General features: G+C 46.8%; 1 protein-coding gene across 1 annotated transcript in view; it reads left to right on the forward strand.

Annotated features, from left to right (window-relative positions):
• LOC140384750 (G1/S-specific cyclin-D1-like) overlaps positions 1-20,861 on the forward strand; it is a 70,938-nt gene extending 50,077 nt beyond the window's left edge. The window contains exons 3-5 of the mRNA XM_072466736.1: positions 1,820-1,979; positions 6,360-6,508; positions 17,132-20,861. Coding sequence (XP_072322837.1) covers positions 1,820-1,979; positions 6,360-6,508; positions 17,132-17,287 — 465 coding nt within the window. The 3' untranslated portion in view covers positions 17,288-20,861. The remainder of the gene's footprint in view (positions 1-1,819; positions 1,980-6,359; positions 6,509-17,131) is intronic.
• Positions 20,862-24,084: the final 3,223 nt, after the last annotated feature.

Here is a 24,084-nt window from a genome sequence, read left to right on the forward strand (position 1 = left end):
TCACAGTCGCGGACTGCACCTCGGTCACAGTCGCGGACTGCACCTCGGTCACAGTCGCGGACTGCACCTCGGTCGCAGTCGCGGACTGCACCTCGGTCGCAGTCGCGGACTGCACCTCGGTCGCAGTCGCGGACTGCACCTCGGTCACAGTCGCAGACTCCACCTCGGTCACAGTCGCAAGACTGCACCTCGGTCACAGTCGCGGACTGCACCTCGGTCACAGTCGCGGACTGCACCTCGGTCACAGTCGCGGACTGCACCTCGGTCACAGTCGCGGACTGCACCTCGGTCGCAGTCGCGGACTGCACCTCGGTCGCAGTCGCGGACTGCACCTCGGTCGCAGTCGCGGACTGCACCTCGGTCGCAGTCGCGGACTGCACCTCGGTCGCAGTCGCGGACTGCACCTCGGTCGCAGTCGCGGACTGCACCTCGGTCGCAGTCGCGGACTGCACCTCGGTCGCAGTCGCGGACTGCACCTCGGTCGCAGTCGCGGACTGCACCTCGGTCGCAGTCGCGGACTGCACCTCGGTCGCAGTCGCGGACTGCACCTCGGTCGCAGTCGCGGACTGCACCTCGGTCGCAGTCGCGGACTGCACCTCGGTCGCAGTCGCGGACTGCACCTCGGTCGCAGTCGCGGACTGCACCTCGGTCGCAGTCGCGGACTGCACCTCGGTCGCAGTCGCCGACTGCACCTCGGTCGCAGTCGCGGACTGCACCTCGGTCGCAGTCGCCGACTGCACCTCGGTCGCAGTCGCCGACTGCACCTCGGTCGCAGTCGCCGACTGCACCTCGGTCGCAGTCGCCGACTGCACCTCGGTCGCAGTCGCCGACTGCACCTCGGTCGCAGTCGCCGACTGCACCTCGCTCACAGTCGCAGACTGCACCTCGCTCACAGTCGCAGACTCCACCTCGGTCACAGTCGCAGGCTGCACCTCGGTCACAGTCTCAGGGGCAGACTCCACCTCGGTCACAGTCGCAGACTCCACCTCGGTCACAGTCGCAGACTCCACCTCGGTCACAGTCGCAGACTGCACCTCGGTCACAGTCGCAGACTGCACCTCGGTCACAGTCTCAGGGGCAGACTCCACCTTGGTCACAGTCGCAATCTATATACCCGTCACAGGCGGAGATTGTACTTCAGTCACAATTGCAGACTGCATACCCGTCACAGGCGTTGACTGTACGTCAGTCACAGGCGCAGACTGTATACCCATCACAGGCGCAGGCTGTATTCCCGATCGCAGTTGCAGAATGTATACCTGTCGCAGTGGCGGACTGTGTCCCCATCGCAATCGAGGCCCCAGTCGCCGATACTGATGCAGATTGTGTCTTAGTGCCATGTGCGAGCTGTTGGCGCCCTCTGTTGACGTGAACCTCAATGACTCTGATAGGATGCAGCTGTTTGCACCTGTACCAATCTGCATCCAGCGTGGAGCCTCTCAATTAGGTGGTAAATGAAGAACAGAATTTTCTTTCCTTTCTTAAAAAAAACATGTATTCTACAAGTTACAATTGGACGGCAAAGGCACTCTCGCTTTTTGTAGTTTATGTAGCAATTTATGACGTATTAAAAACGTGAGTCTGGTGGAGTAGATTTTCCAGTGTGGGAATATATAGTCTCTCTCTACCCCCCCCCCCCCCCCCCCCCCCAACAGTATGTTTTGCTGTTTTACTAGATACACCACAGGTGCTGAAAATAGATTCCTCCTCTCCAGGAGCACTGATCCCACGCCCATTCACTGCTTTGAACACTCCACATTTTCAGCCTCCAGTGCAGCAGCCGACACACAGCCCACTCGTGTTTATGTTTCTCTTTCAGCAAATGGAGCTGCTTGTTCTCAACAAACTGAAGTGGGACCTCGCCTCTGTGACCCCCCACGATTTCATTGAACACTTCCTCAGCAAGCTGCCGATCCGCAATGAGAGCAAGCAGATCATCCACAAGCATGCGCAGACCTTTGTGGCTCTGTGTGCGACAGGTAGGGAGCCTCTCTCGCTCAGTCAGACGTGTCGGGTCAGAATGGCGGGGGGGGGGGGGGGGGGGGGTTGGGTGGGTGCAGATCTTGTCCCAAATACGTCAGAGCCACACATTTCAATGGAGCACTTGGAGTCGTCGTATATTTCATTTGCATTGTGTAAATTGGCCTTGGCTGAAAATTGAACAATAACGCAGGAAGATTAAGATATACAGGCAAAATAATAGGATTGAAATAAGATTTGCCTTAAATGGATCGTGCTTTGTACCTGAAACCTGAAACCAAGGCAGTGCACCATATGGCACCCTGTATGTGATTCTTAACGGGTTATTGTTTTGGTGACATTTCTACTGTTGAAGTCCGTGCAGCTATAGCTGACTACCTTTAACTTCACCATTTTGAGAAAGGAGCAAAGATTATGTCAGGGTGTTATTCTATTTTTTATGCACAGATCCGATTCAGTGAGTTGTGTCTTAGGTTCTCTGCTATTTCCTGAACTACTATTAATCTTTTGTTACCATCATGCTCCTCGGCTATCTGAGCGTGACTGCTAGTGATTGGAAGCTAGTGCATAGAATCTATAATATACAGATTTTGCCAGAATTCAGTTTGGGTTGCTGGGGAATGTAAGCTCCCTGGAAGTGTAGCAGATGATATTACTCAATATCTACAGAAATTCAGCCCGTCAGGTCAATGGAAGTGTGTAAGATGCACATAAGTTCCTCCCACTCGCCTTCAGAACCCGATCAGCATCTAATTCTTTCTTCCTTGTGTTTATCGAGCTTTCCCTTAGATTAGCTTATATATATTTGACTGTTCGAGTGGCACACTAAATCATTTAAATTTAAACACACATCTTGCACCTGAACTCAACATTTTCCTCTCGGTAGCACAGAGGTTAGCACTGTTACTTCACAGCTGCAGGGACCCGGGTTCGATTCCCGGCTTGGGTCACTGTCTGTGCGGAGTCTGCGCGTTGTCCCCGTGTCTGCGTGGGTTTCCTCCGGGTGCTCCGGGGTTTCCTCCCACAAGTCCCGAAAGTCATGCTTGTTAGGTGAATTGGACATTCTGAATTCTCCCTCTGTGAACCCGAACAGGCGCCGGAATGTGGCGACTTGGGACTTTTCACAGTAACTTCATTGCAGTGTTAATGTAAGCCTACTTGAGAAAAACATAAAGATTTATTATTACAATGCTAACTTGCATACTGTACTTGGGTTAGAGTCATGGAAACTCCCCAGTCTTAACGGCCTGGAGGCTAAAACAATACCAGAATTACTTGAGTCCTGTTTTTCACCAACATTTCTGTCCGCTTCCTTGCCCCCTAACGGCACGGGTTGCTTGTAGGAGATCCACGGACGTCCTGCTCCCTCTTTCACTTTTCATTGTGTGAGTTGCCGATACAAATTTCGGAAGGGTGTCCATTCAGCTGAGCTAGGTGCTTACCATGCACGTTGCAGTGAGTGGTTCCAAAGCAATCCGAAGCAACAACACTGTTCATTTAAAAATCAGATCTACTTGCTTGCCTAAGGTTGACGATTTGAGGCCCTTTCTAGTCTACTGCCCGAGAGGAGCTAAAGCACGTGCTGGGATTAAACGCAGAACCTTCCTGGCCTTAAAGCCCAAGATACGGACTAGTTAAGCACATGGACCATTGTGAAAACCCCTCAATGTTGTGTTCTTCTCCCTGTATCCTCCCAGTCAGACCACACCACAGGTGACTTGCTTGATGCTGGCAAGCACGCCCTCTAATGGACATTCGCATCAAATGCAAATAGGGACTGGTGCAAACATTTGATCTCAGGCTGCGGACTGCCGTCTCTCTTTCATTATCTCATTTTTGAATCCATGTCACTTTGAGGAATCCGCGTCTCGCTTAAATCTGGCAACACGACCGCACAGCAGTTGGATTTTCAGTTGCAGGTGTCAGCTGCCAGTTGTTGGTGGCTGGCGCAGACCTGCCAAGCCAGCCCGGGTGCAGAGCAGGCGCAGTCTGGGGCCGCCTCGTGTATGAGAGGCAACTCGACAGACCGAGATTTTAAAACATCTCGAGAACAGAACGCTTCATCCAATTGGAGCCAACTGACGTGAATTAATTTTGAAGCAAGTGCGTTTCACTTGGGTCGAAACACCCAATGGCAGATAGCGAATCAACGTCCCTGAAACCATAATTAAAATAAATGGCACCAGTCACATTCACCCGGCAGTGAATCTGCTTTGTGCTCCGCTAAGGGGGTTGACAAAGTTTTGCTTTTAATCAAGATTCTGTTATTATTCACATCCTTTACAGAGTAACAACATTTCAGTCATGACCCAAAGGAAATGGATAATTGTCAGTGTGCGAGCCAGGAGTTTGCAAAGTCGGAAGAATTTTGTGTTCAGAGAACAAAAGTTACAGTTTAAAAAAAGTAACCCGAGGAATTTGTGGGAAGGCCGGAGATGGGTCATTCCTGGTTAGGGTGTGGTGCGAAAGCCGTTGAAGCTAGTGCACAAAGTGGAAGGAAGGTGATTGGGGGGGGGGGGGATTGTTGCCTTTCTTTATTCACGCACCCCGGAAACGTTGGCCCTTCCATTGACTTTCAGGGGGTGGCGAAGCATTTTAAAGAAAAATATTTGTACCAGGTTGAGCTGTGCTTTGCTGTGCCAGCAGTTACAATGCAGGAACAAATCAGGACAGTTCAAAGGTTGAGCATTGCTGACATTCCAGTACTTTGATCAATGGCTCCAGTTACTACTTATTTGTGGCGGTGGGTGGAAATCGGCGAGCCTCAAGCACAGCATTTACCCCCTCGGCAATTGACAGAACGCATAAATGGAAGCACTGAAGTAATTATCCGTTACAAAAGATTGAACAAGGACTTGGGAGGAAGGGTGGGTGGGGGGGTGGGGATGATTTTAAAAGACTTTTAATGGAAGGGATTACATTCAAGGTGATGTTGAGCAGAATCCCTTTTGTGCAGCCTGTGAATTGTCTGTTTAATAGAGCTGGATTTTGCGAAAGGCTGCGGTAGGTCAAAAGAAATGACTAGTGTTGTTTGAAGTTAACACATAATTGCCGCTAATGAACAGATCTTGGCACGGCTAAGTGATGCTGGGGTAACTGTTAAAAAGAAATGTTTTGAGTTCCCAAAAGTTTGAACGGCAGCCTGAACTCCCAAATAAAGAATTCGCAATCAGGCCGGTGCAGGTTTTTAGTTGCCTATTTCTAATAATTATACAGTTTAAAATTTGACTACTTGATGTTGACGACACGGACTTGAAACAACTGCACCTCCGCCGTTCTGTCAATCTCGGTACCACTTCAAGAATGTGGCTTGTCGGGACCCGTCATATTTCCCCGGCGGATTTCTCTGTGAGCAGTTTTGATTTGCCCGAATGAAAGGTTTTCATTCATGGCTCCCAGCTCCGGGTTCTGACGGCACTACTTCATGTAGAATTGAAGGAGTGGCCCGTCCTGTTTGGGTTCCCCCTCTCCCCTCCCCAGCCGCCTCTTGTTTTTAAGAAAGAGCTCCAGCCTCCTGCTGTCTGCCTCCCGGGTGGCTGGGCATTCTTCTCACACACAACTCTGAAGTTGTTTATTCCTTTCAGATGAAGTCTCACGATAGGCTCGGAGGGGATGTGCGTTTGAATTGGTGTGGCGACGGTGAGGGGGGGGGGGGAGCTTTGGCGGGGGTGAGGGGGTGGCCTCCTCCCCCTCGCTCTCCCCCTGCCTTTCCTTTTGTTCGCATGTCAGGTCCGATTCATCTCGCTGCGCGGAACCCTGTCCCTGCACACACAATAGCGCAGGACGAGGCAATGGGAGGTTGACAGTAATGCCACACTCTTCACTTTGGGACACCCAATTACAAGGCAAAGTCACCCCTCATTAATATGCTGAAATTAGTGGCGTCCGGTACAAATAATTCCTTGTTGTGTTGTGACAAAAGGGCGGACCATGCTGTTTGTCTCGAGCATAAAAGTGGACACAGAAATGTGTTTGTTTAGGCTTCACCGTCACAATTCTGCCTCCGTAGATGTTGGCCAAAGTGGGGCACGGGTATCCAGGCTCGCTCCGAAAGTCCCCCCTTTCTCCCCCTCCCCACACACAAACACACACACACACATACACACACACTCGCCTCCCTCCCTCCAGATTTGAAGGGCGCTTATCGCCGTGACACGGCTCACAAAAGACCCATGGCAGTGGTCTCGAGCGTGGACCTACAGCGATGCAGTCTGGCAGCGGGATTGGCCTTCTGTCAGCATGGTGTCAGGCCAGAAGGCCGCTGACTGCCTGCCAAGTTCTGGAGGCCCTAAGTGGTACATTCGGGTTTATCGCTGTTTGCTGTTACTTTCTCTCCGAGGTGCTAGATGTATCATTCTCACTGGTTTTCTCTTTTGCAGACGTCAAATTTATATCGAATCCACCCTCCATGATAGCTGCTGGCAGTATGGCCGCAGCCATCCATGGCCTCCACTTGGGTAACAACAACAATTTTCTCTCCTATCAACCCCTCACAGACTGCCTATCACAAATCATCAAATGTGATCCGGTAAGTGTTGTCAGTTTCAAAATTTCTGTTACTAAAAACCAATCTCCCTAAGAGTAAAATGCAGTTTCCAGGAGGGCATTTGATAAATAATTGCAAGTTTTTTTTTAAAAATGTGCAAGGATGTGGGAGTGGAACAAACTGTATACTTTTCCAAGGAGCTAGAACGATGGGCTGAACGACCTCTTTTTCGCGCTTCGTCTTCCCAAGAGTTTGCACCTTCCCTTCAGAATTGCGATGACTTCATCTCCTGTCCCAGCATCATTGTATTCCTGCAACATATTGTTGCTTTCATTAATGGGAATTCTTGCCTGTTTAGTTGTTTTTGTGTTCAGGGTTGAACTAATTCGAGGCACAATTGGTTGCTCTGCTGTCCTCTCAAATGCCCCTGAACTGGAGGGCGGTTAGGGACGGGCAATAAACGCTGGCCCAGCCAACAACGCTCACGTCCTGTAAAATGAACATATTTCTTAAAAAACGCCTCAGCAAATGCTTGACGGTGGCACGTACTCATCGGGAGAATGTGTTTCTCATTCTGCTTTACTGAAGCGACATGGCAGTGTGTCAAATAAAGTTTGAGCATATTTCTTCCTGTCCCTGTGAAAGCTGTTTTTAGGATACAGTTCCACACTTATCAAGTGACCCGGGGGTGAATGTTGGCCACTTAATTGAACCATATTGAGGAGCAGTTTCCACAAGAAGGGTAGCTCCCGCCACTATCAAACGTTCAGCTAATGGCCATTGGTTGAGGGAACAGGATTGGGTGTGCCTGATGCAGTTGCTCCTGCTAGCGTTGGACTTCGAGGTCAACTGTGGCAACCAAGAGGGCGACACGGTGGCACAGTGGTTAGCACTGCTGCCTCACGGCGCCGAGGGCCCAGGTTCGATCCCGGCCCCGGGTCACTGTCCGTGTGGAGTTCACACATTCTCCCCGTGTCTGCGTGGGCCACACCCCCACAACCCAAGAATGTTGCAGGGTAGGTGGATTGGCCACACTAAATTGCCCCTTAATTGGAAAAGAAATTGAGTACGCTAAGTTTTTTTTTAAAAAAAACCCCGTGGCAACCATGCCTCTTCCTTATCAATACCTAAGGAATCAGGAATTGAATTTTCTGGTGTGACCTGCTCCAAGCAATGGGGAGCACATACAACTTAAGTTCGATGCATTTAATATGTAATTAGATTTAGTCATGGCTGCGAAGAAGTACTACAGAATCATAAAAGTATACTTATCCATACTGCATTGCGGGTGTTAATGATTAAAGCTTTTCAGTCAAAAATTAATAAAGCTTTAGTGAGTGTGAAATGCCCTGATAGGGAGGTCCAGAATGAAAAGATTTGAATAGTTCAGCAATAATAGCCATGTTGTGTACTTGTAACTCTTCTGCGCTCAATAGAACAATAGCTTTGTGATGTGTGACTTCTTAGTGGCCATTCACCAATTAATAGTGTATCAGTAGAGACGGGCAGAGGGTTAAGCTTAAAAGGAAATGGCTCATAAGAAATGAGATAAATGGGACTCATGGTGTGGCCTGTATGTGTGGCCTGTAACCTGACACCTCTTCATGTCAAGTGGAGCCAACCTCTTTTATTCGAGGTTTCCTAATGATCTGAGTCCAATTTTATTACACCTTGCACCTATGCTGCAAAAGTGATTGGCCAGGCGGCCGAGTGGTGACATTCTCTCATTGTTGAAGCAGATATTTGACTGATTTACGCTGCAGCTTTGTCCTGCCTGGCTGGACAGCAGGAGATGTGCCTCAGTAGGAATTGGGCAATAAAGCAGTCAGGGATCAATTGGCTGAGGAAGATGACTTTTTCTTTTCCAAACAAGTGGAGGCTAAATGCAAATGTGTGGCACAGGGATGTGTGATCTCAAATGCAGAGATCTGCCTTTGTTTGTCCATTACAAAGCAGCAGCCCAACATTGTGTTAGGTCAAGAGTTCTGCGTCAGAATTAACTTTAGCAGCACTCCACAAGGACCCAACACTATGGGCCTGAAAGCAAAGATTGTGTTTCCAATCAGTGTTGTAATGACAAATGTTTGAGAACGGTACACCAAATAAGTGGACGTCATTGCTTCTACAGAGTTGGCACGTGGGGCAATAATTAGACCGATTTACATGATGTACTGAACTAATAGTTAAGACTGGAGCTGCACTTTTCCATGTCTCTGTCCAAGAATTAGTCCCATCGAATCGAAGCCAGCAGAAGGCAGAACAAGATATTTCTAGTAAGAAGTCTGACAACACCAGGTTAAAGTCCAACAGGTTTATTTCAAACACTAGCTTTCGGAGCACCGCTCCTTCCTCAGGTGAACCCACAGCAACCCTCCTTCATTCACCTGAGGAAGGAGCAGCGCTCCGAAAGCTAGTGATTCGAAACAAAGCTGTTGGACTTTAACCTGGTGTTGTAAGACTTCTTACTGTGCCCACCCCAGTCCAACGCCGGCATCAAAGATATTTAACCATTGTTTGCTTCTGCGCACGACGCTATTGGTTGGTAACAAACTTGAGGCAGACACAGTGTGTAGCCCAGTGGTTGTCTGGGTGGTTTGACCAATTCTTCATAATATACGGCCGGCACGGGAACACAGTGGTTAGCACTGTTGCTTCACAGCTCCAAGGTCCCACGTTTGATTCCCAGTTTGGGCCATGGTTTGTGTGGAGTCTGCAAGTTCTCCCCCCATCGGCGTGGGTTTCCGCCGGGTGCTCCGGTTTCCTCCCACAAATCCTGAATGACGTGCTGTTGGGTGAATTGGACATTCTGAATTCCCCCTCTGTGTACCCGAACAGGCGCCGGAATGTGGCGACTAGAGAATTTTCACAGTAATTTCATTACAGTGTTAATGTAAGCCTACTTGTGACACTAATAAAGATTATTATTTATAGTGCAGTACGATGGCGCAGTGGCTAGCACTGCTGCCTCATGGCGCCAAGGTCCCAGGTTCGATCCCGGCTCTGGGTCACTGTCCATGTGGGATTTGCACATTCTCCCCGTGTTTGTTTGGGTTTCGCCCCCACAACCCAAAGATGTGCAGGGTAGGTGAATTAGCCACGCTAAATTGCCCCTTAATTGGAAAAAATGAATTGGGTACTCTAAATTAATTTTTTTAAAGATTATTATTTATTGATCGTAGGAAATCGGCTTTATGCGATTTCTGTCTGTGTTGCACTTGGCCAATGATGCAGCATGAGATATTAACAGTGATTCTGATGCTGCATTTCAGTTGTGCATTCACCAAGATACCAGGAGTGAAGTAAGTAAGTAACCCCCGCCCAACACAGCAAGAAACTAATCTAAATAAAAGCAAATTACTGTGGATGCTGGAATCTGAACCAAAAGAGAAAATGCTGGAAAATCTCAGTAGGTCTGGCAGCATCTGTAGAAACTAATCTGATTAGAGCCCTTCCCTTTGCAGCCACCCAGACCGTTGCTTGCTATCAATATTTAATGAGAGCGACATTGAGTGGAGTGAGTGACCAAAATAATCCTGTTGGTTTCCCCGCTGGGCAGTTTTGGATAGGTCTGAATTATTGTCATTTTCCTAATTCTCCAGTAATTTGAATTGTAAGTAAGAATTTAGTGCCTGAAAAATATTGAATTGGACTGTATATGCATAGCCCTTAATTTTGGATTCTAGAATGTAAATTGAATTGAACACTGTTGAATAGAATTTTAACTGATTGGCTATCTAGAATGAAGATTAACTGGACTTTCCAATACTTACAATAGTACAATGTGCACCTACACACCTAAGTGAAAGGGAGAAAATATCACCTGTGTCTATAGTGTGCCTTGGCTTCGGGCTCAGTCACCTTAGCACTGGGTCTAATTTCCTGTTTTCACTTTGATCACTGGTAATTGGAGCCCAAATTAAGCATAATTGGGAGATTGGGAGCCTTGGGCAGTTTTACGGAGAGAGAGAAAAAAAAATCTTCGCACCCATTGTGCAAGCACCGTGAATTTGTTAGGTCCGATCAAGTTTCCAGGAACCCTGATTGTCTTTAGCTTAATCTTTTGAACTGCCCACACACCTTAGATTAGGCATCTGTTATTCTGAAGAGATCCGCGATGTGAGAACATTAAAAAACAAACATACAACCCTTTATTTGGGACACTGCCCCCCCACCCCCCCCCCCCCCCCCCCTCCCCACACACACACCTCCCAACACAAATCCTCTTTACAGAAAGATGTTCAACAGCATGAGAGAAATACAGATTTAATTTCAAGTAAGATATTCCAAAGTGTGGAAAAAGTGCCCTAGTCCTTTCATTGGAGGTGCCCTTTATTCACACTGGGGGGAGGGAGAAAGAAAGTTATTTTTCAATGAATTCAAACATCCTGACATATCCCAAGAAATAATAATAATCTTTATTGTCACAAGTAGGTTACATTAACATTGCAGTGAAGTTACTGTGAAAATCCCCTAGTCGCCAGCACCTGTTTGGTACACAGAGGGAGAATTCAGAATGTCCAATTCACCTAACAAGCACGTCTTTCGGGACTTGTGGGAGGAAACGTCCAGACTCCGCACAGACTGTGACCCAAGCCGGGAATCAAATCCGGGTCTCTAGCACTGTGAAGCAACAGTGCTAACCAATGTGCTACTGTGCTGCCTTGGTGGTACCGAGCACCACACTGCGATGGGGAATGGGCACCTTCAAAATCAGCTCTGCTCTGACCCGTCTGAACCTCCAGCGATGGGGTATCAGTGAAGGCGGTGGCATCTCACGGTAAGAATCAGCCACACCAGGGTTCTTGGTGACGGCTAGTTGCCACCTGGTTGCGTGCCTCCCTCTTTCATCACCCCCTGTGTCTCCAGAAAGCTTCTCGTGTTGTTTCCTTTTACAAGATGAGAATAACCGAAGGCGAAACCTCCAAGCAGTGGATGGGAGTTTTGGAACAAAACCTGGATAATGTGGGAGGCTTACAGCGGGTGTTTGTGTCCCTTCCCACCAGCGGGATCTTCCTGTCCAACCGAAACCCCCCCCCCCTGGCAGGTTCCCTGGCGGCGAGACTGCGTGTGGAGGGAGGTGGTGGCCAGTGTCAAGTTGCCTCTGCCAGGGGTAGGGGGGGGGGGGGGGGATTCCCACCCTCACCCTCGCCCTTAATATTTCAACCCTTTTTCCTCTTTCCATTTCTGAAGTTGGTGATTTGTGCTGGAATATGGACTCGTGCAGCCCAATCTAGAGACTTGCCTTTCTGGGTGGAGTCGGGGGCGGGGGTAGGTAGGTTGTTCCAGGTAAACCCGTCTTTACCTGGCACATGCACGGCGCATGATTGTGCTGTGGCCCAGGTTTATCGCGATGCCTTCCCCCTGCCTTCAAATTTCAGCCCAGTGTTCCCGACACCACCCATCACACCCCTGGCCCCAACATGATTTGAAATCAGCAAACTCGAGCCAGATTGTTTAGAAAAACAACCTTAAAATAAAACAACTGTGGGACCCTGCTGGTCTAAATAGCTTAAACTGCGTGGACATTTACCGTGGAATAGTTAACCACTTTAACGGTTGCAAATTTGCAGCTTTACATCATGGCTCCTACTCCATACTGATACATAAATAAAGTCCGATGCAGGGGCAGCACGGTGGCGCAGTGGTTAGCACTGCAGCCTCAAGGCGCCGAGTCCCAGGTTCGATCCCGGCTCTGGGTCACTGACCGTGTGGAGTTTGCACATTCTCCCCGTGTATGCGTGGGTTTCACCCCCACAACCCAAAGATGTGCAGGGTAGGTGGATTGGCCACGCTAAATTGTCCCTTAATTGGAAAAAATGAATTGGGTGCACTAAATTTATTTAAAAAAAAACAAATTTAAAAGAAATAAAGTCAGATGGAAAGATAGATCATAAATACACCATAGGCTGTTTGGGTGAATGTTCCCGTTTCTGTACCGTCAATATGAGTTTAACATTAATCAAACCAGAGCTAACCTTTCATCAGTTAATCAAACATTCTTGCCTCTTCTGCATCCGATACATCCATGTGCAAAACAAGGCGAGTGACTGCTCTGGGGTGTGTATGCTGCGATTTTCCTCTGGTTTCAGTGCCAGTGGATGTGAGAACAGAATTAAAATGGTTCTCTCAATGGCTGAAGGAGGTTCTAGGTGTGATGCTGACCACCTGAGTGTTCAGTCAGCGGGACATTGCACATGGCGACCCGGGCACTCAACTCCTTTTGGCTGCTTTGAATTAGCTGTTGGGCCACTGAGTCTCCACGTGAATCTTGGATGACCCTGAGCTCCCAATGGATGGAAAGCTCCCAGTGATGCAGTGCTTGACCAGGACAGATTAAGGTGATCGTGTCTGGTCGGCACAGAGTTGACCTTTATGCAGCTAGATGATGGGGGGGGGGGATACAATGAGGGTGATAATTAAATGCAAACAAATTCAGGAGAATCCTCTACCCAGAGAGTGGTGTATGTGTAAATCGCCACCTTGGCGGTAGTTGGGGTGAATAGCATAGACACATTTTAAGGGAAACTAGAGGAACACATGAGGGCGAAAGCAGATGTAAATGGGGGGGGAGGATTTTGTGGGACATAATGAGTGAATGGTCTCTTTCTGTGCCATTATTACAGTCCATGGCACATTGTGAATGGAAATTCTCCACTTGAGTGAAGTTCTGGAAAGCTGTCACCAGCTTTGGAGAACTGTAAACTGACATTGACCAATGCCTTCAGGTGAAGAGAGACTTAAAGCGGAGGAAAATGGAGCGAAACCTGATGCTTATTTTCAAACACTACGGGCTGGATTCACCGTTTCTGTGGCTACGTGCGGAGGATCTGTGGTATTTTACGTCAAAAAAATCTGCGCCGCCTCCTTACCGATCCTACGACCGGTGAGGGGTTAGCAGCCACACCACGTAAAACTCCCGGCTCCCACGATATAAACGGCCGGAGAATGGCTGGATCCATGGGCACGCATGCGCACGGCGACGACCTGCAACGATCGCGCCGTAAACCGTGGCGCCGGCAGTGCGCAGACCCCACCTGCCAGCTAGTGCCCCCCTGGCCACACCCCACCAGTCCCCTCCGCCCTCGCAGCAACCCCCCACCCCACCCCCGCCGGCCAGCAGCATGGCTCCCAGCCGTGGTGGCGCTGGATACAGTCCGCAGCCGCCACGCCCGGTTCCCAACCGTCGAGACCACACATCAACCGTGTGGTCGGGAACTCGGCCCATCGGGGGCGGAGCATCAGGGGGGCCTTCAGGTGACGCGCTGAGACTGTCCCAATGGAGTGCGGTGCGTGACGCAATGATGACATTTCTGAGGGGGCGGAGACTCGCACACCGGCACCGCCCTCTATTTGGGCATCAAAAGGGATTCCCTGCCAAGTTGCTGATTACGATATTGGCGTCGGGCAACGGATAATCCCGCCCTACATGTTTCTCTGAAAACGTGGCTAATGCGGCGTTTACATATGAGCTATTTCTCAGGCATTCGTGGATTTGAAGCGTCAGCCAAGTAATGGTTTTGCCCATTGGAGAAAAGAGGATCCCAAGTATCCCAAATCCAGCAGATTTACAAGCTCACCTCTTGTTGGCAGAGCACGTTTGCTCCTGAGGAGGAATGTTGCAGCCTGGAATCCTGCGATCAGGAATTGAGCACCTGCTCTCAGCTGACACGCCAGTATTATTCTTCAGATGACATGTGAAAGCAACATCCCTGTCTCCCATGCAAAGTGATTTCAAGTCAACGCGAAAGATCCCGTGACACTTGTGAAAAGGCATTTATATTCTCCCTTGCCCAGTGTCACTGAAAACCAATTAACCAGCCGGTCAAGTGGATGGAAATTTATTGGATTATTGTGGTGTGCGCAGAATAGCTGATTTATGCCTGTATTTCAGAAATAAATCATTGTGAAGTGCTTTTTGAGTTGTGCAAATGTCTTTGCAAATAATAACCCAATCATTGAGGTGATGGGATAAAAGGTTGGAGGTAATGTTTCCCTCTTTTTGACTCTTGCCTGTCCTTGGCCACAAATGTTTATTCCACCCCCCCCCTCCCCCCCCAGCAATGGTTTTTGTCAGGTTGTTTTAGTTTTTTTGCCATTCTTTCGCAAGTCTCCGGCAAGCACAATGTAATTCTTTCAGCTAGAATCCGAGGTTGTTTTTGAGCAAATCCGTGCTTTACATACCAAATGTCATAGGTCCTAGGTGCGTTTGCTATTGCTGCTTTGTGGATGTGTTTGATGTTGGACTCGAGGTCATTTTCTGTGTAATCATCAAGAGATAGCCATCAGTGCTGTTTGGGAAATGGTGAGGAAGTTAATAGACAGGCATTCCATTGTCACTCTGACTAAATAAGCCCTGGGAAAGGTTTAAAGGAATAACTGAGGCGACCTCTGTCCTTTTTAAGCCTGTAGTCCAGTCCCTGACACAACATGATTGATGATGCCGTCCGTGTCTGTGCTAAAGTAACGCTACACTGATACTCTGAAGCCCAGTGTCTTACCTCAGCGCTGCATGTGGTTGGGGTGAAATAGGGAGAGGAAACTGCACATGAAGCATATTAGTTGAAGTGTGTACAGAGAGAATAAAGTGACAATCTGAGGCTGCAGAATAATGCCCTTTCTCCCACAAATGCCATTGGTTTCCAGTCATGCACATCATAACAGAAGGCATTAATTTATCATTTGAGGAGTGCTTTGACTGCAAGGATTGACATGCCAGAGGTTAAAAGAAAATGAGGGGGAAAGGTCACATCGCGATGAGCTGGCAACAAAAAAAAAATGCTCAGGCAGATGGATTGATTTTGCACACAGCAGCGAACAATTCTATAATTATTGTTTTTACATTTTATCAGAGAAACTCTGCTAATAGTGTGGATGGTTTCCACTGGGATTGATCGGCATAGGCAACACCAATCCTACAGCAGCAAAATATCATTGTGCTCTTATATTTTTCCACTGAAACCGCATCTGGAGGCTTTGCTGCTCTTTAGTTCTCCAAAGTGAGCTTACACCTCAACGGCCTCAGTAGTAGAAACATGAATTGACCAGGCAATCACCTTGACTCCTGTCCGCCAGCTCTCTGGAATCTGTGCTTTTCTCCAATTCTTTTTTTTTAACAAACAATTGTATTGAGGTATTTTAGGCATATAGATAAAGTGACATTGTACAGTACGAAAAAGAAGTCAAGACACAAATTAAATATAGTGCAAACCACGGCTCTGTTTAGGCACGGACCTGCCTCAATATCCCCCTACTCTACTCTACACTACCCCATTCCCCCCCCCTGCTGATGCTTACTCCTGCGAAGAAGTCAATAAATGGCTGCCACCTTCAGGCGAACCCTAGTAGCGAACCTCTCAAGGCGAACTTGACTTTCTCTAGGCCAAAGAAGCTCGCCATGTCCGATAGCCATACCTCAGCCCTCGGGGGCTTTGAGTCCCTCCATGCTGACAGTATTCGTCGCTGGGCTACCAGGGAAGCAAAGGCCAGAACGTCGGCTTCTCTCTCTTCCTGGAATCCCGGGCCCTCCGAAACCCCAAAGAATGCCACCTCCGGGCTCATTACCACCCCAGTTTTCAATACCCGGGACATGACATCTGCGAATCCCTGCCAGTAGCCCCCGAGTTTAGGGCACGACCAGAACATGTGTACATGGTTAGCCGGCCCTCCGCCGCATCTAGCACAATCGTCCTCCAGCCCGAAGAATCTGCTCATCCGGGCCACCATCATGTGGGCCCGGTGCATGACCTTAAACTGGATCAGGCTGAGCTTGGCGCATGTTGCGGTCGTGTTTACTCTTCCACCCAGATACCGTCCTCCAGCTCCCCCCCCAACCCAGCGCGAGCTCCTCCTCCCCACTTATGCTTCAGGTTCTCGGTCTGCGTATCCGCAGCTCCTATTAGTTCCTTGAAGACGTCTGAAACTCTACCCTCTCCCACCTCTCCCCTAGAAACTACCCTGTCCTGCCTCCCCTTCGGTGGGAGACGTGGGAAGGACGGCACCAGCCTGCATACAGAATCCCACACCTGTAAGTATCTAAAGTCGTTCCCTCTTGCCAGCCCAAACTTCTCCTCCAGCGCCCTCATGCTCAGAAAGCTCCCTTCCAGGAACAGATCCCCCATCCTCACAATCCCCGCCCTCCTCCACAGTCGATACAGTTGTTCCCCGGGACAAATAGGTGGTTGCCGCAGATTGGGGTCCACATCGATGCTCTTACCTCCCCTACATGCCTCCTCCACTGGCCCAAGATCCGAAGAGCCGCCACCACTATCGGGCTGGTGGAGTACCGTGCCGGCGGAAGCGGCAGAGGCACCAGGGCTGCTAAGCTAGTGCCCCTGCATGAAGCAGCCTCCATCCGCTCGCAAACCGACCCCGCACCCACCATCCGTTGCGTTTCTCCAATTCTGCACATCCCCAATTTCCATCACTCTACCATTGGCGGCTGTACCTTCAGCTGCCTTGGGGCGCTAAGGTCTGGAATTCCTTCCCTAAAGTTCCCTGACTCTCTTCCTCCTTTTAAGATGCTCTTTGAACCCACTGTCGAAGCTGTCATTTTTGCTAATACAGGGTTTAAATGTTGCTTATTTATGTTGTGAGATGTATTACTGTCTTAAAAGCGCTTCATGGTTTAATTATTCCCCCCCCTTTTGTTTGGCTGTCTTTACACAGGATTGTTTACGGGCCTGTCAAGAACAGATCGAGTCACTTCTCGAGACGAGTCTGCGCCAGGTACAACACAACAGCATATCCCCAGAAACAAAGACTGTAGAAGATGAATTGGACCTCTCCTGCACACCAACTGACGTGCGAGATGTGAACCTATGATGACTGACGAGTGGTCGCTGCCAATTTTGCAAGGAAATGCTCGCTATATATAAATATATATATATATTAAAACCACACCATGACCTCCCCTCCAATATCTCCACGTTTTTTTTTTAAAAGAAGGGAAGTGCTTCCTTTTTGCTTTCAATGCTCAAGTCCCTTCACCATGCATTAAAATATGAAATAGTCGGAAACTGATTGTTTTAAAGAGCAGAAAAGAGAAGGCGATTGCATAGCCAGACACGCGTTATGCTACAAAATACATGCAGATTATATGAGACGTTAATGAAAGTGTTTTTATATACAAAAATTGTGTTTATGCTTCTGAGTTTATAATAATAGACAATAGAAAATGTCATTGGGGAGGTAATAGATTTGATTTTTTTTTTGAGTGTGAATGAACCATTTTTAATGTAGAAGAGGGTTGTAGGTAGTAATGATTTTTTCTATTTTACAAAAAAAAGGAAAAAAGTGGAAAAAATGCATAGCTTTTACAGCAGTCTCTAGGCTTTTCTATATCTGCTTGTATATGTGTCTAGTCACTTTATAATCGGTTTTGTCCAGATGTTTATATGATTATTTAGTGTTTATCCTCTTCACCTTATAAATGGTTGATGTAACCCATCGGTGTACCTTAGATATCAGCATTATTACATGTATTCTTTGGAATCTGTGCGTTACCTGTGTGCATAAGGCTCTCTTGAGTGCCAGCTAATTATTGCTTGCGCAGGATCATTCTGCTACTCGTGAATGAGTACATAATTATACACACACTTACTAATGCTATAGTATCTTTTTTTTTTTTAAAGTCTTTGTGTCTTTTAATTTTATTTTTTTTGGCAGAAGAGACTATGTAAATAGAAGGCTGGCCGGAGTAGTCGACTCATTCTGGCCAACCAGTGACAGCTTTTAACCCACGGCCTCTGTTTTATTTTTCTCTTTTCTCAAACCATTCCATTTCAAAGCACTTTCGGTCAATAGATTAAAAGAAAAACCCTCTCTCTGTGTGGAAATTTTTTTTTTTTTTAAAGAAGTTTTTAAAAAATGGAATGGTTTAGAAATATTAAAGTGCTTGTGTGTTTGCAAGGCAAGTTATGTGGACTATGGTGTTCGAGAGGGAAATGGAACTTGGATTGTGACATTCCAGTGAATGGTAACTACATTCCAAAAACTGCTGGCATCAGTGAATTATAGAAAGAACAGTGTTTAGAAATCTTTCATGTGCCAATTAATTTATAAATGGGGCCTGTGTAGATGTATTCTTCAGGTTTTATCAGCATGCATAGAATGTAACCATATTATTCCAGAAACTGTTTGCTTGATTATCCACAGCGAAGAAAATTCTTCATGTAATTTATTTATAAGGTAATGTAGATCTATTTATTGTGAGTCTGAAGTAGCAGAAGCTTCCAGCAGAGATACATCAGAGTTCAAATGTTTGTGCCATGGATGTAGGATCTCAGCCCCTCGACAGAAATGTCTTGCTCTTCCTCCAAGCATTAAACTTGAGATTTTTGTTTTTTAAGAAGAAACGATATTCGAGTGCCCCATGGTATCTTTAGAATAATAAACGAAGATTCTCAGGACAAGAGTTTCTAGATGATTGAGGGAGCATTCACTATTGGTGGATTTACTGCAGTGACTGGTCACCGTCTAAGATCTTGCTTCCTGCACCTGTGTGTGACGGAGAATCCTGATTCTGGCCAAATGTGAATTCTAGTGATGAACACGAGGAGTGAGAGGGCTACTCGCTCAGCAAACCCGGATGAAGTGGGCTATGGTTAACTGTCACAATTGAGGGATGATTAAACTTTGAAAGCAGCTTGTGTTTGTTTTTTTCTGTCTTAACGACACGCGTGTCTATTGAGCTTAGAAGGATATACTGCCGCGGCCAACCGGCCCCATCGCCAAACCCCAAAACAACCAGGTAGCGGGACACAATTCCCGTCAGGAGGTGAACTTATCACAGCGCCAAGAGTTGAGATACATGGCTTGGGGTCAAGCTCGCCATTTATCACTCGGGTGTGGGTAGGTGTAAACATTTTTCTCACGCAAGCTCTGCCTTATTTTTGTCTTGTGCTGCACTCGATGATCTTGAGTATTCACAATTAAAAACCGGCTGGGCAGGAAACTTAATGCTGCCTTTTCTGAAGATGTAGGCCACAATCTCTTGAGACAAGGAATTTTTCCTTTCTCTGTTCGGTTCTATGGCCTGATGGACACACGAGGCAATTTTGATGCTTCTGGGGGGCTAATTCCAGGTGGCAGGGCTGAGCAGAAAACTTGAAAAAGCTGCTGCTATTTACATGCCCTATGTTCAGAGTGCTGTTGGATTGGATTCACTATCGTTTCTGTAGATAGATTTTTCAGGCCCCATTTATATATAAAATTCCCTTTTAAGACTATAAACATGAAACACCATAGTTTTAATTTTATCGGAATTGACCTTCTTGGAGAAGAAAAAAAACGTAGTTGTCCCGATGTTATTGTTTCCCCCCCCCCCACACCCCAGCTTTTAGGCGTTGATAGAAAATTTGCACATCTTGGTATGTACTGATGCTAGAACGTAGTAGAGGGGAGGAGGAGGAACTAAACTCAGTTTGAAGTTGCGATTGCGAGGAGAGATGTTTTGTGTGATACTGCCGTTTAATGGTGTTGATTGTAAGAAATGGAGTGGACACTCCTTTTTGAGCTGCTATGGAGAAGTTCCCAGCTTGGTTTGAAATTAACATTTTGCTTTTTTCTCTTTTTTAAAAAAAAGTTTTTTTTTTTTTCTTTTTTTTGTCATTGTGTTTTGCTGCTATTTTATGGATCAATTTTTATTACAATGCCATATACTGCCATGTTATAGGTTTTAATTTTCTCATAGAAAATTATGATATTGACATCAGTTTTTTGTAGATTTCATTTTTTTCTAAATGTGATCAGTTTTTAATGTGATTACTGCTCTATTCCAAAAAAAAAGTTCCTGTTCGCATTACCTCAAACTACAGTTAACCAGATTTTTTTTTTTAATACACCGGGTTTTTGTTTCCTATGTTGCCTCATCGTCCTGTTTTATTGAAAACTGAAATGCGTTGTACATTTATCTGAGGGGGTTCTGTGGGAAAGTTCCACAGGATCCCAAGAGGGTCTGATGTATACTGTCTGAATTTCAGGAACATTTGCTTACCTCAATTTATTTCTACATGTGGCATCTCCTGTTCTTCTGAACCTTCCATTTTCTAACCACAATGTTACATCGACAACGACTGTTGGTTGTACAAGGTGGTGTACCGAAAAGGCAGTGTACTGTATTTTTATATTAAAGAGGATAATCTGTACTGGAAGGGTAAAGGCTGATTAGGGGTTTCATATACCGACAAAGATGTCTGTTTTTTGTTTTCTAAAATCAATGTTTCACATATTTTCAGATGGTCACAATCTATATAAAGCATTCAATTACAAATTTGTACTTTTATATTTTACAAAATGTCACTGTTCATGGTCTGAAATGCACATTTTCACAAACAGACCTGTACTAGACAAGTTTCCAACCAGATAAACTAGAAATAAAAATGTTTTGAAAACCTCATGTTGGTGCGCCTGTGGGTTTTTGTTTTCTGATTCACTCTCTTGGCATTTTCAAGGGTCACAATCCCAACGACCGAACAACTTGCATTCACATAGCACCTTTTTACTCAGGACATCCCAAAGCACAAGGATACGCCACAAGGAAGTGCTGAGGGTTTTGGCCACGGTTGGTACAGGCTTAGAGGGCCGAAGGCACAGTTCCTGTGCTGTATTATTCTTTGTTCATATCACAGTCCTTGAATTAGCTTTTTTTGAAGTGCCACAGATCAAGAACTGGTCATTCCCTGATTCTTCACTCCTCTTCCTTGGGACTTGAGTGTGCGTCCATCTGGAGAGGGATCAAATGACCCTGCTGCCTGACCAGGATCTTGTGTGAAATGAGCTTGTGGCAGGTGCTCCAGGTCCTGCTGGCTACTGCCACAATGGACAAACAGAAGCTTGCTGATTGTAGGTGATGTGCTGAATAGATGGGGCAAGGAGCAAACTCTGGGCCGAGTGGTTCTAGCTGCTAACAAGGGTGGAGCCCCCATGGCTACTTCACACCTAGCACTGGGCAATCGAGCAGTGTTGGCGTTAAAGTTCATTGGAGGAGGTTGGTGCTTGTAGAAGCAAACAATGACCTTTTACAATAACCTTGAATGGATGTTTTATCAAAACCTGGAATGCTGCAAATCCTTTTTGTACATGACATAGTTTGTTAACCAGCATCAAACCAGGGTGAAGGCGAGCTTGAGGCTGTTGTCCAGAGGACACCTAGTTTGGACTTATGCATGGACCCCTCCCCTCACTGTGCCATGCTGTATGAATCTGAGTGAATCCTCACATCCATGAGCTGCAGGTCAACTAGAGCAGGAAATGGAATCTTATGTTGAAGCAATTCATCTCTTATCTACATGAGAACTAGGAGTAGGCCATCGAGCCTGCTCCGCCATTCAATGAGATCGGATCTTTTGTGGACTTGCCTTGTCATCAAGTTCATCAAAGGCATTAGCCAGTTCCAAAATGAAAGCCTGGTTCTGGTCTGGTCCGACATTTCACCTCAGAAATTTGTAAAATTGTCGCACCGAGCTCAGTCCTTTCAAAAATCCACTCCCGCTCGAATGTAAATATTCGGGTCAGAGCTGAGGACCCTGCGTCTCCGTCTCATAATGGGGTACAAAGGGAAGCCCAGAAACATTTTGGAGGTATGACAAAATTCTTGAAGGTTTGGGGGTCTGAGGAATATTTTAAAGGAGGCGAGAGAGAGATGAGGACAGGCATGAGGGGTTTAGGGAAAGAATTACGGAGGATGGGGTTTAAACGTTTTAATGCAGACCAGCGTGAATTGATAAATATTCATAGGAAGATTGCAGAAAGGAAATATAAAATAAAGGGTACACTTCTAAAGGTAGTGTAGGAACAAAGAAAGGTGTGGCTACATGTCTACAAATTGTTGAAGATGGCAGGCATCGAGTACAAAAGCAAGGAAGCTATAAAGATCCTTTAGAAAACATGAAGTTGGCCTCACTTATAATAATAATCTTTATTAGTGTCACAAGTAGGCTTACATTAACACTGCAATGAAGTTACTGTGAAAATCCCCCAGTTGCCACATTCCGGCGCCTGTTCGGGTACACAGAGGGAGAATTCAGAATGTCCAATTCACCTAACAGCACGTCTTTTGGGACTTGTGGGAGGAAACCGGAGCACCCGGAGGAAACCCACGCAGACACGGGAGAACGTGCAGACTCCGCACAGACAGTGACCCAAGCCGGGAATTGAACCTGGGTCCTTGGAGCTGTGAAGCAACAGTGCTAACCACTGTGCTACAATGCTGCTCTGGAGTATTGTAAGAAGTCTTACAACACCAGGTTAAAGTCCCAACAGGTTTGTTTCGAATCACTAGCTTTCAGAGCACTGCTCCTTCCTCAGGATTCACCTGAGGAAGGAGCAGCGCTCCGAAAGCTAGTGATTCGAAACAAACCTGTTGGACTTTAACCTGCTGTTGTAAGACTTCTTACTGAGCTCAGCCCAGTCCAACGCCGGCATCTCCACATTCTGGAGTATTGTATTCAATTTTGGACACCACACTTTAAGAAAGATGTGAAGGCTGAGGGTTCAAAGAACATCTACTAAAATGGTTCCAGGAATGAGGAACTGTAGTTACGCTGACAGATTGGAGAGAAGATTGAGAGAGGTTTTCAAAATCATGAAGGGGGTAGAAGGAAAGAAACTTCCCATTGGTCAAGGAACAGTGGAAATTAATTTAAAGTGAAAGAAAAAGGAAGCGGGGGTGATTTAAAGAAAATCTTTTTACTCAATACATGGGTATGATCTGAAGAGCGCTGCCTGGGAGCCCTGAGTCCGCCTGGAGACAGTTCAAAGGGCCGCGATTGGAATGGGTCTCTCCCGCGTTCAGAGCAGCAATGTAGATAATAGTCAGATGTGAATGGCTAATGGAGTAGAAACTGATTTTAGCCCATTGGGAAGATCCCAGAGATATACATGTGTTAATGTGCAGTGAAGGCAGTTGATGTGGGCCAGACAGCTGTAAACACAGAAGGCATAATCAAAGAACTAAGATATAGGGTTAGATTCTCTGTCCAGCAACGCCAGAATCACGATTCGGGCAGAGAATCAGGCGTCAACTGAAAATCGAGGCCACACGAGGCACCCCATGCTCCAGTGCCTCAATGGTGGTGTGGATGTGCTCCATACCCTGCTCCAGTCTGGGTATGCAAATTGTACAGTAACACTCATTGACATATACTTTTTTAAAATTTCGAGTACCCAATTCTTTTTTTTTCTAATTATGGGGCAATTTAGCGTGGCCAATCCACCTACCATGCACACCTTTGGGCTGTGGGGGTGAAACCCACGCAAACACGGGGGAATTGATAAATATTCAAAGGGGATCTGCTGCAGGAGATGGGGCAGGGCAGAGGAACTAATTGCCTTTTGCTAAAAAAGAGAAACATTGAATTGCACCTGTTAGGCCAAAGTCACAAGGATGCCAAATTTCAAAGGGAACAACAATTTATACTGCACAATAAGAAAGTGCTGATTGGTTGGCAAGTGGACTTTGATTGGTGGAGGCATTATCATGGCAATGCACCAGAGAGAAGACATTCTCATTTAAATGCACACTAGGCACGAGGTTGAGGCATTGCGATGGAAAATGCACCAGGGAACAGTTGTCCCCCAAGTTTAGTTCAGTTGAAAAGGCAAAACGCCTGGACATATTC

The sequence above is a fragment of the Scyliorhinus torazame genome, chromosome 10 (assembly GCF_047496885.1).
Source record: "Scyliorhinus torazame isolate Kashiwa2021f chromosome 10, sScyTor2.1, whole genome shotgun sequence".
Lineage (NCBI taxonomy): Eukaryota > Metazoa > Chordata > Chondrichthyes > Carcharhiniformes > Scyliorhinidae > Scyliorhinus > Scyliorhinus torazame.